Source organism: Phalacrocorax aristotelis, chromosome 3, assembly GCF_949628215.1.
Source record: "Phalacrocorax aristotelis chromosome 3, bGulAri2.1, whole genome shotgun sequence".
Lineage (NCBI taxonomy): Eukaryota > Metazoa > Chordata > Aves > Suliformes > Phalacrocoracidae > Phalacrocorax > Phalacrocorax aristotelis.
The window spans coordinates 44,396,694-44,410,157 of NC_134278.1; the positions used below are offsets into that span (position 1 = coordinate 44,396,694).

The 13,464-nt window shown below is 39.1% G+C and overlaps 1 protein-coding gene across 2 annotated transcripts in view; it reads left to right on the plus strand.

Annotated features, from left to right (window-relative positions):
* Positions 1 to 317: 317 nt before the first annotated feature.
* The window catches only part of FHL5 (four and a half LIM domains 5), a 29,001-nt gene continuing 15,854 nt past the window's right edge, over positions 318 to 13,464 (plus strand). The window contains exons 1-2 of one of the 2 annotated variants that reach the window (XM_075087310.1): positions 318 to 547; positions 5,465 to 5,661. In XM_075087310.1, coding sequence (XP_074943411.1) covers positions 5,616 to 5,661 — 46 coding nt within the window. In that variant the 5' untranslated portion in view covers positions 318 to 547; positions 5,465 to 5,615. The remainder of the gene's footprint in view (positions 548 to 5,464; positions 5,662 to 13,464) is intronic. The other variant, XM_075087309.1, reaches the window with a different exon arrangement.

Consider the following 13,464-nt stretch of genomic DNA (forward strand, 5'->3'; position numbering starts at 1 on the left):
CAGTCAGACTTCAGTAATCATGACTTTTCTATTTCTTTTCTGATTCACGAGCCCACGTGGCGTCTTTCAGATTCATTATGCATGGACAAAAGTGTACCTGGGAATGAATGATCCTTTTTTTTTTTTTTCTTTTCCTTTCTTTTTTCCTCTTTTTCCTTGTACTAAATAGCTTGGGGCTTTGGGGGGTTTTGATTCTTTAGTTTTTTAACAGAAGTGCCTTTTTTCCTTTTGACAACTGTCTGAAATATGTTCCTTTAAGAACCTCCTACATAGTATGTATTTGCAATTTGTAAACACAATATGTCAAAGAATGATTTGATTCAGTGGTGAGGCAAACAGCTATTTGCATGTCATGAGGTCTAAGGGAAACAAACTGACCCTCAGCCTTCCTCCATCCAGCCAAATTCTGATGGGACCCTCAAATAGCTCTGGCAAAGTGTTCTGTTTCTTTTGGACTTGATGAATGCTTGTTTCTGTGAAGACACATAATTATTTCTTCCTTTATTTTGCTGCACAAGTTACCAGAAGAAGCAGCTTAGAACCAAATGTGAGTATCGAGGCTCTTTTCCATTATTCCTTTATTTGATAATGTTTCAATGGGGTAGTATACACGGTACCTAATTTAACATTTTGAGTAAGCAAGCAGGAACATTTTTCTTCAGACACAAAACTGCTAATTAAATTAGATGGAAAATTCTACACATATATCAATTTATTTTTTTTTACTTTTTTGACCAAAAGAAATACCACACTTTTTTTGGGATGCAGCTGTTCCCATTTTATTAATTAGCTCAATCATTAATTTACTGGAAGATTGTTTGGGGTTTCCTTTGTAACGAGATGAGGATTAATTTTGTTTACTCCAAAGAACAAGCCAACAATAAAAGTGTGTGCTGTTTCCTGTGACATTTGAATCACCATTTTTGTCTCTTAGCAAGCTTTCATAGCTATTTGCTATCGGAAGAAAACTTTCTAGATAGCGTCTTTTCTGATGAGGTAAGTCACTTGTTTCTACCATAACTAATTTTAATGCCTAACACGGATTGTTCTTGATTTTTTTTTTTTAAGTAAAACCAGTTCCCAAGCTGGTGTTTATAGCAAGATTTTGACTTGTTATAAAAATCAAGTATCTCCAAATTCTCCCTCTGTAAAACACTGTTTTGTCTTTTAGCTATCATATTTTTAGGGTCATAATTTTGGTTTGGAATTTGAAGGAAAAGAGTCGTATTGAAAGGATATACTGCTTTTTACTGAAATGGTGCTGGAAACGTGTGCCTATGTTGCAGAAATAAAAAAGTATGGGTAACAGTGGAAATATTCCTTAAATTAAAGTCTATGCACATTAATTGTACTGCTACCTGATTTCATAATGGCAGTCTTTTTGATAATGAGGTTCCGATTAAATTTTGACAAAACTGTCAAATATCATTTCCATTTCAATAATATAAATGTTCGAAAATGTATTTCTTTAAATGTCCCTGTTTTCAAAAGATCTGGTTTTATATTTGGAGCGGGGCACAAAATCTCTTATATTTAGAAAACAAGTTTCAGATGCCATTTTTTGTTTGTGGTCAATATTTTCACCCATATTTTTATTCCGCTTGTGTGACGAGTTGATATTTCTAGAGTATTTTAGCAGAACAGGCTGTAACGGATTTAATATATTAACATTATGAGCAATTGCTGATGGTCTTGCCCTGTAATTTTATAGCAATGTCACAAAAGTCGTTTTGATCCAAAGTTGTGTAATTGGTAGAAACTTAAGGTGAAATACTAACCTTCTTGTGAGATTAGAGCAAAATGAAATCAAAAGCTGCTTGAAAGAGATTCTGATCAGTTGTGACCTATGGTATCTCCAGGTTATTTGCAGGCAGTCGTATTTTACAAAGTGTATATTTTTGGTTGACTTGGTAAGACATATGTTCTGTGGGCTGTATAGTAATAAGCCCAGTTTTCTTCATTTTTTTCCATATCCGAGCTTTATTTCTCAAAAAAAAAAAAAAAAAGGTGAAAACTTTTAGTATTGCCTAACCGTGGACAGACAGAAAGAAATGTGAAAATCTTACCTAGTGTGCTTCCAAATGTTAAGCCCAAAATCAGAGGGTGAAATTCTGACCCTGTTCGAATGAGCAGCCCTCCTGTTGACTAAACAAGCTCTAGATGCTGTTCAGTCTTTTCGATCACCTGGGGAATAAAAAAACTGATATGAGTTTTTCTGCACATCTTCCTTGCCAGTTAAGGGTAAGATGTCTTATGACTAATTCTAGGATTCTCATAAAATTAATGATTTCCAGTTCAAATGTTCTATTAAAATCTCTAGAGCCCCAGGTTTGGAAGTTGGCATGGCAAAACACTGCTGATGCTCCTCCACTTGTGCTCCTGCAGTGGAATTCATTCTCCTGGGAACAGGGCATGCAGCTCTAGTGGGAAAAGAGGCTGTGAACTTGTCTTGTACATTTGTATTTTCCTGTAAAATATAAGAGGGATGAAATAAGGATGGTTTTGTAGAACTATGCAAACATGACTCCAAAACCACTGAACTCATGTATTAAAAATAAGTTAATAAACTTCTATAGCACAGATATGGTGAGGGACAAGACTGTTACAAAGGCTAACTAATCTCCCTTGGTTGCCTCTATAATGATAGCTAATGTAAGTTTCTGCTGGTAATCACCCTGGAGACGAATTTATCTCTGTCTTTTAACGACAAAAAGTGCCTTGTTCATTAGCCTCAGTAAGCTTAGGTTAGCTTTTATGAATATCCCCATTCTTCTCTGATTTTGTACAGTATGCATCAGCTATCATCCCTTCTTGTTTCCCTTTCTTAGACTGAGTCTTCTTTGATTCTACTTCATTCATGCTAGTAGGTTACTTTTCTTCTCAGCCATGGTCGCCTTTGAGTTTGAATTTTTCTAGGTCCATATATAAGGGCTGGTCAATTCTTGCACATCTCAGCGTATTATGGATAATGGATCTGAACAGGCTGCCCTAGTTCATTGCTGGCCTCACACTTGGGTGCTTTATAACACAGAAAAAATATTTGTTTTCCTGTAATGTGTCCTTGTGCATAAATAGCAGATCTGATAGAAAGAATGACCGAGTGACAGAGCACAGCGTAGTTGTTGACAGAGCACACATGCAGGAGACCAGAATTCAGTCACCTCCTGCAAGTCGTTATGTGCCTCAATTCACAGAATCACAGAATCACAGAATGGTTGGGGTTGGAAGGGACCTCTGGAGATCAGCTCATCCAACCCCGCTGCTTGAGCAGGGACTCCCAGAGCAGGGGGCACAGGAACACAAACCGGGTTTGTTACACTGGGGAGGAAAAACTCAGTTCAAACCCATGTTATCCAAAACTGTCTGGAAACAACACAAATTGACTGGAAAGTCCTTCATAATTAGGAACTCTCTCAACTGCTGTAGCCCGACGAGGTTTGACGCAAAACTGACAAAATTCCACCCAGAACATTTTGCGTAAGAATATTAATCATAACCTAAGAGCAATTAAGGACAGCTGAAAAGTTCACAACTAGAACATTTTATTGCTTCAGCTAATTTTAGAAGTGCTTGCTACCTCTAGCACTGGAGGTTGACCACCCAGCAACCTTCGTAGAGTGTTTTTAACTGACCCAGGCCAGTGCCATGGATACAGCCTGATGAGTGGACCCATCTAATGACAAAGGTATAGTGACTCGCTGCTTCTCTTCCCACTCCTCCAGGTTTGCTCTCTCACCTCGAGCAAGTCAATTACTTCGCTCTGACAAGTATTAACCTTTTCTGTAGACAAATGTCTTACAACTGTGTTTTAGGATTACTTTATTAGTGTTGTTAGAAGAGCATTCTGAAACCTTTGAAAGGAAGGCTGTAAAATACTTCCAAGTATTAGGTTATAATTCTATTTATCAGAAGCCCAGAACAGTATTAGGCTGTAAATCTATTTATCAGGAGCCCAGTCTTCCTCAAGTGAGCTCTTCAAGTTTCAAATTCAGCCATATCATGATTCATTTATGTATTATAACATGCCAAATTGTGACATAATTAGAGTTCTGTGAGTCTGGGATTCTATTTGCATTTTTTAAAAAAGCGAAAAGATTAGAGGGAAAACTGTTTCATGCTGATCTTCTAATTGCCAATCTTTGTTTAGTTTGGTGCTTGAAAATTGAAGAGCATTGAGAAGCATTTCAAATTAAAAGCTCAAAACATTTTGGGTTTTTTCCAATACAGAGGCAGAATTCTTAATTTGTTTAATCACTTGCTTAGACTTTTTACTGAAAACATTTACCAAATTTAACATAAATTAGCGAAAAGGACTTGAACTGTATTTGTTCCTGGATGCAGTTTCTGCTGCTGCTCACCACTCTCCTCCTCAGATTGACCTTATCCCCCACAGCTGATCAGGGTTATGGACGCTGAGCATCATCTCATGTTGAAACACGTCAATTCCATTCTAGGTGTGCAGCGATGGTTGCTCTGCTATTGCTACACGTCAGGCTTCACGTCAGCACTTGAATAGTCTTTGCTGGTTTTAGTGGACTCGTTGTTCCACAATATCCTTGAGTTAAATAGCATGTTCTTAAAATGTTCCTAAGTGTCAGAACGGAATTTCTTAATTCTTTCCAAATTTCTTCCAGGAAAGACTTTACTGGTGGTTTTTATTTGTCTGAGTCAAATGTTCCCTGTCTTGGGTGTTCAGATAAACTTTAGCCTCGATTTTCCTTCAGTTGGAATAGGGCAATCCTACACTGGAACCACCTTTCAGATAGTGTGCATTTATAATCATAGAAAGAAATCCACTCTGAAGAAATCCACATAGTGACAAAGCCAAAAAAGGGACCTTTTCACATGCCAGGACATTACAAAAATCCCAGCAGGGCAGTAACTGAAGGGTCAGTAACCTCACATCATAATAAAAAAAAACGGAATACCACGGTCTACTCGTTGCAGGGTCTAATTTTAAATCATAGCCACTTTTAGAAAGATAGTCTATGTTAAAATAGAAAGAAATATGTTTAATGTCTGGCACAGAGGCTTAAGGGAAATGTTAGGATACCCAGTCGCATAATTGTTCAGCAGACCTTATCTCCTAAGTAGGCAGAACAGGTAACATGAGAGACACAAAGGTTTCAAGTACATGGCAAAGGTCATTGACAGGACATGAGCAGAACCCAGGGCTGTGTCTCTCTAAGGACTGGTCGATGTTGCTACTCACAGGATGTGAGGATTAAAGTTAAAATAGAGCCAATGCCATGATATCTTGTTTGACAGGACATTATCTACTCAACTTCTCAAGAGGACTTCAATTAACATTTTTTTTTTTGTCTCTCGTTAATGGATGATGCACAAAGCCAGATATTTAAAGAAAATAAATAAATAAATAAATAACACTTAAGCAAAAGAACAAGATCAAAATTTTTTTCTATACTCAGTCCTAGTAATATTCCATTATTTTTCTCCCTGGTAGAGGACGAACAAGAAGCTGAACACCTCCGCTTCCTGCCCTTTCTCCCATCAGCCCTGCTCCAAAAGGGGTTCACTGCCTTCAGAAGTCCTGTTGTCAGCTCTCTTCAAGAACTTCTTACATTGTGAGTCATATATCCTTTTGCTGTGTTGGAATGAGATGTGCTGGTTTACTATCAACAGTGAATATAGACTATGAATGTGAGTATGACAGTGAATACTTAATAAAAGAATGTGTATATCTGAATACTTTACCTTTTTTTTCCTCCAGCCCAAAGACCATCAGCCTGCCCTTGATGCACCTGCATAGTTAAACTAATAAGGTTTTCCAGCTTTACAGTATGTCCAAAACAAATTCAGGGCAGAGAATAAAAGGAAAAAAATCACCCTGCTGTAATTCCAGATCTTTACTGAAATGCACAGAAAGCCAAATTTTACCAGTTTGTTCCTGCAACTTCGGTGCAGACGTTGAGAATTTCTAAGTGAATTGTGCCTAGTGCTCCGCAATATGAGGACATCAACCCCAACATGCAGAGTTACAAACGTAATCCAGAAAATACTAAATCGCCTAATTTGACATCCATGAGTTGAACGGATGATGAGTTTCACTCCAATTGAGTGAAATTATTCAGGGGCATTAGTTTACATACATATGCAAGTGTTCCTGGGGTCCTGTTCTAAGAGAAGGCAACACAGGCATTCATGTAACACTTAGTGGGGAGCAGAAGGAAGTTCAGTAAGTCTGCCTGAGACCACCCACAGTGTATTCTCATGTTGGGTGGTTGTTGTACACTTTCCTGGAAACCTTTCTCACCCTCTGTCTCTGTTATATTGTGTATGTACAGTTCATTATTGGAAAAGCAGTAGAATACAAGGAATACCACATCCTTCAGGTTTTCTCCACCAGATTCGACCTTTCAGGTCTGTCTACCTAGCAAATGCAATATATGCGTATGTATTTTAATAAGGCTGTGTTATGATTGGATCCTTGTAGTCCACAGAGATTGCAACTGCAAAGGATCATTACTGCTAGGTGTTGTAGCAATACCTACTGTATTAATCGTTGGTAAAAATCCAGAGTGTGTAGGTAGTCCTTGCTTTGAGATCAGGCTGTTATTGGTTCTACTCGATGTTTCTGGCCATTCCTTCTCTGTTTGATCCTGCCCTTTAGGACTGCCCATCCTGAAGGCTTCTTTCCCTTGGGAAGGTCCATGGAGGTACGTCATGGAGTTCCTCCGCATGAAAAGGAGACTGACACAGCAATGGCCACCCTAGACAGCTCACATCTAATGTGAAGAGAGGGTATATATGCTACATTAGCAGTTGCCAGCATTTCTTAGACTGAACATAGCACTGGCTTCACAAACTATGATTCCTGTGGATGTAATAAGCAGTCCAGGGCTTGTCTGCAGAACCATGTCATCTCAGTTCTCAATGAAAAGTTCAGTAAGGAGGTGGCAGCTAAGACCAATGGCACTCTGCAAGCAGCAAAACTGGCTGTTCGTTGGGCCTAAAAATCTAAACACCTGCGAACAGTGATAACTGAAGTAGGGACCTTACATACCAATACTCCTTGGATTGGCTTTGCTTTTCCTAAGTCCTAATGCCACCTAGCTCATGACAATCTTTTAACAGGGCTGAGATTAGAAATCTTTAGATTTGGTTCATTTTGATAAGGTGTCATATTTTTATTACGGAAGTGCTGCAGCTCGGTTTATTTTTCCCCTAGGAAAACTAGGTCAGGTTGCCACAGAGCAGTTGGGAGAGAAAAGAAAAAGGCTGTGCCACTGCAGCAGACACTTTATTACCACTTGGGGGTTTTTATGTTTGCTTTTGGGGGAAGGAAGTCTTTTTTTTTTTAAATAGGGTAATGAAAATTCTTTCCAATTTTAGCTTGCTGCTAACATTGTTGCTGCTCATCTTTTTCTTATTGCTCATTTTATTTCTTAAAGCAGTTGTAAAGTAGGTCACAGACTTTTAAAGAACCTGGCTAGAAAAAGTTGTACTGCGTAGTCAGTTGTAGTTATTTTTTTTTAAAAGGATTTTATCTCATGTGCGGTACCCATTCTTACAAGACAGACTGCTCTTCATCCGCCTTTCTGTCCCTGAATTGAAGTGTAAGGGTGGGGGAAATCCAGTCTCTGCAGTTGGTGCATCTGCAAAGACAAGAAATGACCTATTTTTTATTAAGCTCTTAAAGATTGCAGTCAGCATCAGTGTTGCCTATTGAAGCTCTGTTACCTCTTGTTAGTGGCAAGGCTGTTTCGTTTCATGGCCTGTGAGCACTTCACTCCCCGCTCTATCACAGGCATACTTTCCTATTGCTGTTGTTTTCCCCAGGAAAGCTTTCAGTCCCGAAGGCAAGCTTGTTTTGCTTTCAGGTAGCTGCGTTCCTGCCTGGTGGTGTTAGTGTATTGCTCAGGTGCTGCTGTTTCCTTGGTGGACTTCTGCTCAGCTGTGCAAGCTTCTTGACTTTAGTACATTGTGTAGAGGGGAATCAGGGTCCAGATGCTCAGACGCTGTCCTAGCGGAGATCGCTCAGAAGTGCTGCTCTGATTTGCACACTGAGGATGAACTCACTGGTAAAAGTCTCAGATCAGGGCTCAGCACGTCTTCTTTTATAACTTCATTCTTCTTTTTATTTAATCACGTTTTAAAGTATTTTCCATGACTTAAAATATCAAAAGTATTTTCTGTGATTAGGGGATTCCTGCCTCCCGAGGGTGCAGGGAGGAAAGGGAACTGGAAAAGCCAGGCAGAAAGAGTGGTGGGGGAGACTTTGTATTCATTGCCAGAGATGAGCTGTGACCTCAGTGATCAATTCTCATCCTGACAGGTTCAGTCCCAATTATTTAATGTTTCCTTTTCTCTTTCAAAGACATTTAATACTTGCTAGGTTGTAGGTTGATAGAAGGAAAATACATTAACATTTCCATGCAAGTACAGCATTTTATTCCCTATGCTCCCACTATTTTAGTTGAAAAAACTGTAACCCGACATAAATATCCTTCTGCTACCAAATTTCTTCTATTAAAATGAGATCACTCTAACTCAGATTCACATCTTTTTTTCCTAGAATAAACAGTTAGCTATAAAATTGCTTCTTCAAATGAAATTTTTAGCTTTACATAAAAAAATAAAATTTAAGTGTTTACAGATTTTTATGTTGAGAGTTTAAGACCCATTTTTTTGACCAATATTTTTCAGTCAAGTTTCACTTTTTTGAATCCTACTTTTCTAAAACAAACTGAAACTTTTGATGAAGTGGGGTTTTTTAAACTCACAAATATTTTCTATTAAAATACATCAAAATTTAAAAAAATAAAAGCATTACAATATTTTGGATCAAGCTTAGTGCAAAACTCCTTTTTCTTCCAAAAATACCCTGACGCAATAACTCCTTTTTTTATTATGTTAGTTTTGGAAGCTTATAAGCGCTCAAGTTTCAGAGCGTGAATTTAATCCTCTAAAAGGGATTAGGAAACTTTCCCCATGAGGAGGTTGTTGCCTATCCTACTTTGTAGCGTTTCTTGCATCTTCCTTAGGACAGTTTTGCCTGCTGAACTGAGGGAAAAAAAAAAGATATGTAGAGTTATATTAATGTTCCTTAGCACAATCTTTATGTCATTGCAAAATGATTTTTAGATCTCCTTTCCCTGCTGAATTCTGGTACGGAGTATATTTATTGTAGGTGTCAGTGCCCCAGACACTCCTTTATTCCTCATTGTTCTGTACAGGGCAGGGGCTGAGCGGTGGAGCAGAGCTCTGACCACTTTTCCTTCTGAGCCAAGTCACTGAAATAACCAGGATTATTGAAGGCATCCGGACCTTCAGATCTCTTCTGTAGCCTGGTCTGTAACAACTAACACCAGCTTAATGTTTAAAACGATCTGTAAAGAGTTTTGACTTGCACCAGCCTGCAAAAACAAAAATAACAAAATCTTCTTTACTGCGGTAAACCAGATACCACAGACAAGCCACGAACTCCTTTCCATCAGAAAAGGCCCAGCTTTGGGCAGTACTCATAGCTGAGTATCAGGCTGGTTGACAAAGGACATGTTGATCACTTTTCACACTCAGTGACAACGCAGAAAATAACATGTGTCTATCTCAATTTCACTTGAGAACGTTGGAAATTATTTTTTCCCTGTGGAAATGCTGAATCTACTGAAACTGGTTTTTTCTTTGACAGAAATTATCTGGAGTCACTAGTTTCCTTTGCTCTTTCCTCTGTAACCAATGTTGTGCAATTCCACTGAATGTATTTCAGTTGAGACGGATTTAGAGATTATGCTTACCAGATCTGAAATATTAGGAAACATTTAAATTAATTGTAATGAAGAACATAATTGCTTAGATATATTTTTAAATCCCACTTTTTTGTTATCTCTGAAAATATCTTTCAAAATCCGTGCTCCAAGGATATAGGCAGCAAAGCTCTAAAGTATGCATTCAGCTTCAAGTACGTAAATATTACAGCTGAAAGCAATAGCATTTCTCATGTGTTTAGACTACACGCATGTCTAGCTTAGGTGGGAACTCACAGTGAGACATCTACAGGAGGCCTGTTTTGTTGTTATGGGAATGACCCCACTCCTGCTTGAATGCCCGTAAGGGAATACTGAGGGGTTGTGGACTCTTTCACCCTCCATCTTTTATGATTTAACAGTGATAAACCTTTCTGTTGTCCATCACAGAATCACAGAATGGTTGAGGTGGCACGGGACCAACAGGGAGCATCTAGGCCAAACCCCTGCTTAAACAGGATCACCTAAAGCAGATTGACCAGGGCAATCGAACACACGCTTATTTGGATATACTTTTTCGCATGGCCCATTTGTACCAGATGCAATTCTCTAACCTGTTTTGTGGTTGAATGTACGCAGTATGACTGAGAATGCAGCCAGGATTTTACATGAAAAAGTACACCAATACACAGTTGAAATAATTCATGGCTTCATCTGATTCTATAAATCTGACAGTAGTCAGAAAGGAATGAGCTCCATAATGAAAACAGAAGAAAATTTTTGACTGTACCAGACTATGTGAAAACCTATAAAAAATGGGGGTAAGAATGATTTCAGAAAAATAAAAGAAATTAGCTAAGCCATAACATTAACCCTACTTTTTTCATATACTGCTTTGCGTGAAGGTATTGACAGCACCCAGGAACCTGAGCAGATGAAAAGGTTTTGTGTTCCTGGGTAATAGCTTGGGAGAGACTTGAATCGATACCGATTCAACCTCAGGTAGGTAGCAAACTCTGCTCTACTGGGGGTAAAGGAAGAGTTTAGATGGCTACAGCAACATTTGAGTTTACATGGTGTAAACAAAGCAGACAGCAATGCCAATTAAGGCAAAACAGAATTCCTGGAATGCTCCTGGAATGTTAAGCCAGAGCTCTTGCCCTTCTTGCTCATGGTTGTGGGGTGCACAAACACGGTACAATGCAGTGCGGTGCAGTTATCAGATCAGCCTCTAAACAGGCTGCTTTGCATAGACAGTCCACCAAAACCAGGTCATTCGTCAAGCTTGAAGCCATATAGTCGTATTCTTACAGCCCAGTCCCAGCTGGCATCCTTCCTGGCTGCTTAAAGCAGAAGTTCATCAGTGAGAGCTCTGCACCCAGTCACATGCTCCCAGACCTGACTTTGTATTACTGTGCTGTGCCACGGAGATAAAACAGCTTGTCCGAAGTTAACACCTGTGTCTCTACTTTCTTGTAGGTTCTTGTTTTAACTTCATCTGCAATAGGTGCTCTTGGTTCCTATTGCCTCTTGAGCCATTTTTAGAAGAGGAAAAATTCTAGTATCCTTAAACACTCAAGCATAACTTAAAGGTACTTAAGGATGTGGAACTGCTTGAGCAAGTCCAGTGGAGAGCTACCAAGATGATCAGGGGTCTGGAGCACCTCCCTTATGAGGAAAGGCTGGGAGACCTGGGTTTGTTCAGCCTGGAGAAGAGAAGACTGAGGGGGGATTTCATAAATACCTATAAATATCTGAAGGGTGGGTGTCAGGAGGATGGGGCTGGACTCTTTTCAGTGGTGCCTAAGGACAGGACAAGGGGCAATGGGCACAAGTTGGAACACAGGAAGTTCCACCTCAAAATGAGAAAAAAACTTGTTTCCTGTGAGGGTGCCAGAGCAGTGGCACAGGCTGCCCAGGGAGGCTGTGGAGTCTCCTTCCCTGGAGACATTCAAAACCTGCCTGGAGGCTGTCCTGTGCCCCCTGCTCTAGGTGTCCCTGCTCAAGCAGAGGGCGTTGGATGAGGTGATCTCCAGAGGTCCCTTCTAACCGCTACCATTCTGTGATTCTGTATCACTGGGAAAAGTGCAGTTACTCTAAATGAGGGAAACAACAAAGCAAGGGTATTGCCAGTATTTTGAGAATACAGCATACATTTAACTGTCTTGTGAGTTAATTTTTCTTGGTGGGTCGGGGCTTTTATTAGGTGTAGTCACAATAACAAAATAACAGATTTCTGGGGGGTAGAAGCCAACTAGAGAAATCAAGAAACTGTGATCTCTGAAATGAGGAAATATTTCCTTGTAGAACCTTGTTAGAAACTTTTACTTATAAAATAATGATATTGTTAGAAATTTTTCCTTATAATAATGTTAGCTTTACAATGCAGTTGTAACCTTCAGTCACTAATGTACTTTGCAAATGTATGTGATTAATTGCTCAGCAGGTCTCGCAAAAAAAAAATAGGGAAAATGAATTTAGCAAATTCATGCAAAACCAAGTTCCAAGATTAAAAAAAAATAAAAGTACTTAACTGAAAATAGGCAGGTGTCTGGGATGGCTTGCAGGGGTGTTCCCCTCAGATCAATTCGTTTTTCTTATCCTTTGGTGTTGTTGCAATGATTTATTTTGCCATCATTTTTCTTCCTTTATGCCTCCCTAATAAAGAGCCTTGTTCCGTTCCTTATATGTTCTTAAGAAAAAAGATGATGCAGTTCAATGTCAGGCTTATTTAGATTGGGAATTAGAATTGCAGTAAAGCAAAAGGTACAATATTTTCACACATATGTATATACCTACATGCCTATGTATATTCATTCCCATCTAAGTAGGATTAATGTTTCTGGGCATTTGTATTTATATAACCTAAGGGAGATTAACATACGTTTATAGAAAATATCAAGATAAATTATTAAGAGGCATATTAACATTGTGGCTGTGCTTTATATCTACAGTGAGAAAACAAGCATTCCTTTCATTATGGTTTCACATTTGTCAGGTTTTACAACTTCACAACCATTTTCTTATGGCTTTCTTTGCTGGAAGTCTTCTAGTGCTCTGCATCTTACAGCAAACCATTTGGCTCTACAGAAAGTCCCTCTCCTAATTTGTTGTAGCTAAATTCTATCTTAATCTGCTGGAGCAGCAGGCAGACTAGCCAGCTCTGTTGTTTTATTTTTGTCTGCTTTATAATTCATACCATGAGACTGCTGCATTCTCAGATCTGACCCCAGGGACTCCAGTTGCAATATCCTCGCATCTTTGGCAGTATCTCTGCTCCCCCTTGGAATATTCTAACACTGCAAGTGGTATCACGTATCTATGCCTACCGGATACATAAGAATCAGTGGTATTTAGGTTTGTTCCAATTTAGATGAAATCCTCTTTTCCCAAGGAGTGAAGACATCGCAGTCTTTCCCTGTGCCTAGGACATGAGTTAGGAGCTGGAATGCTGGAGTCAGCGTTTCATTCCATGAGACTGAATAGCATCGGACCTCCAGAGATTTCTTAACTGACCTTCAAAACACAAAGTCTAGCTTCCAGCAAACTTAAAGTAAACATATTTCTCTGGAGATTAGGATCAAAGCACAAGCAAAACATTCTACTTAACTACGTGGTGCTTGTACCATTACTTATTTATTGGAGCAAGGGTAAGTGGTGATAGGGGAGATGAGATTCACTTTTTTTGTTGCATTGTCTAACAGTAAAAGTAGTTCACAAAGGTTTCCTAGACCTTTGCCAAAAGATTTTGCAAACT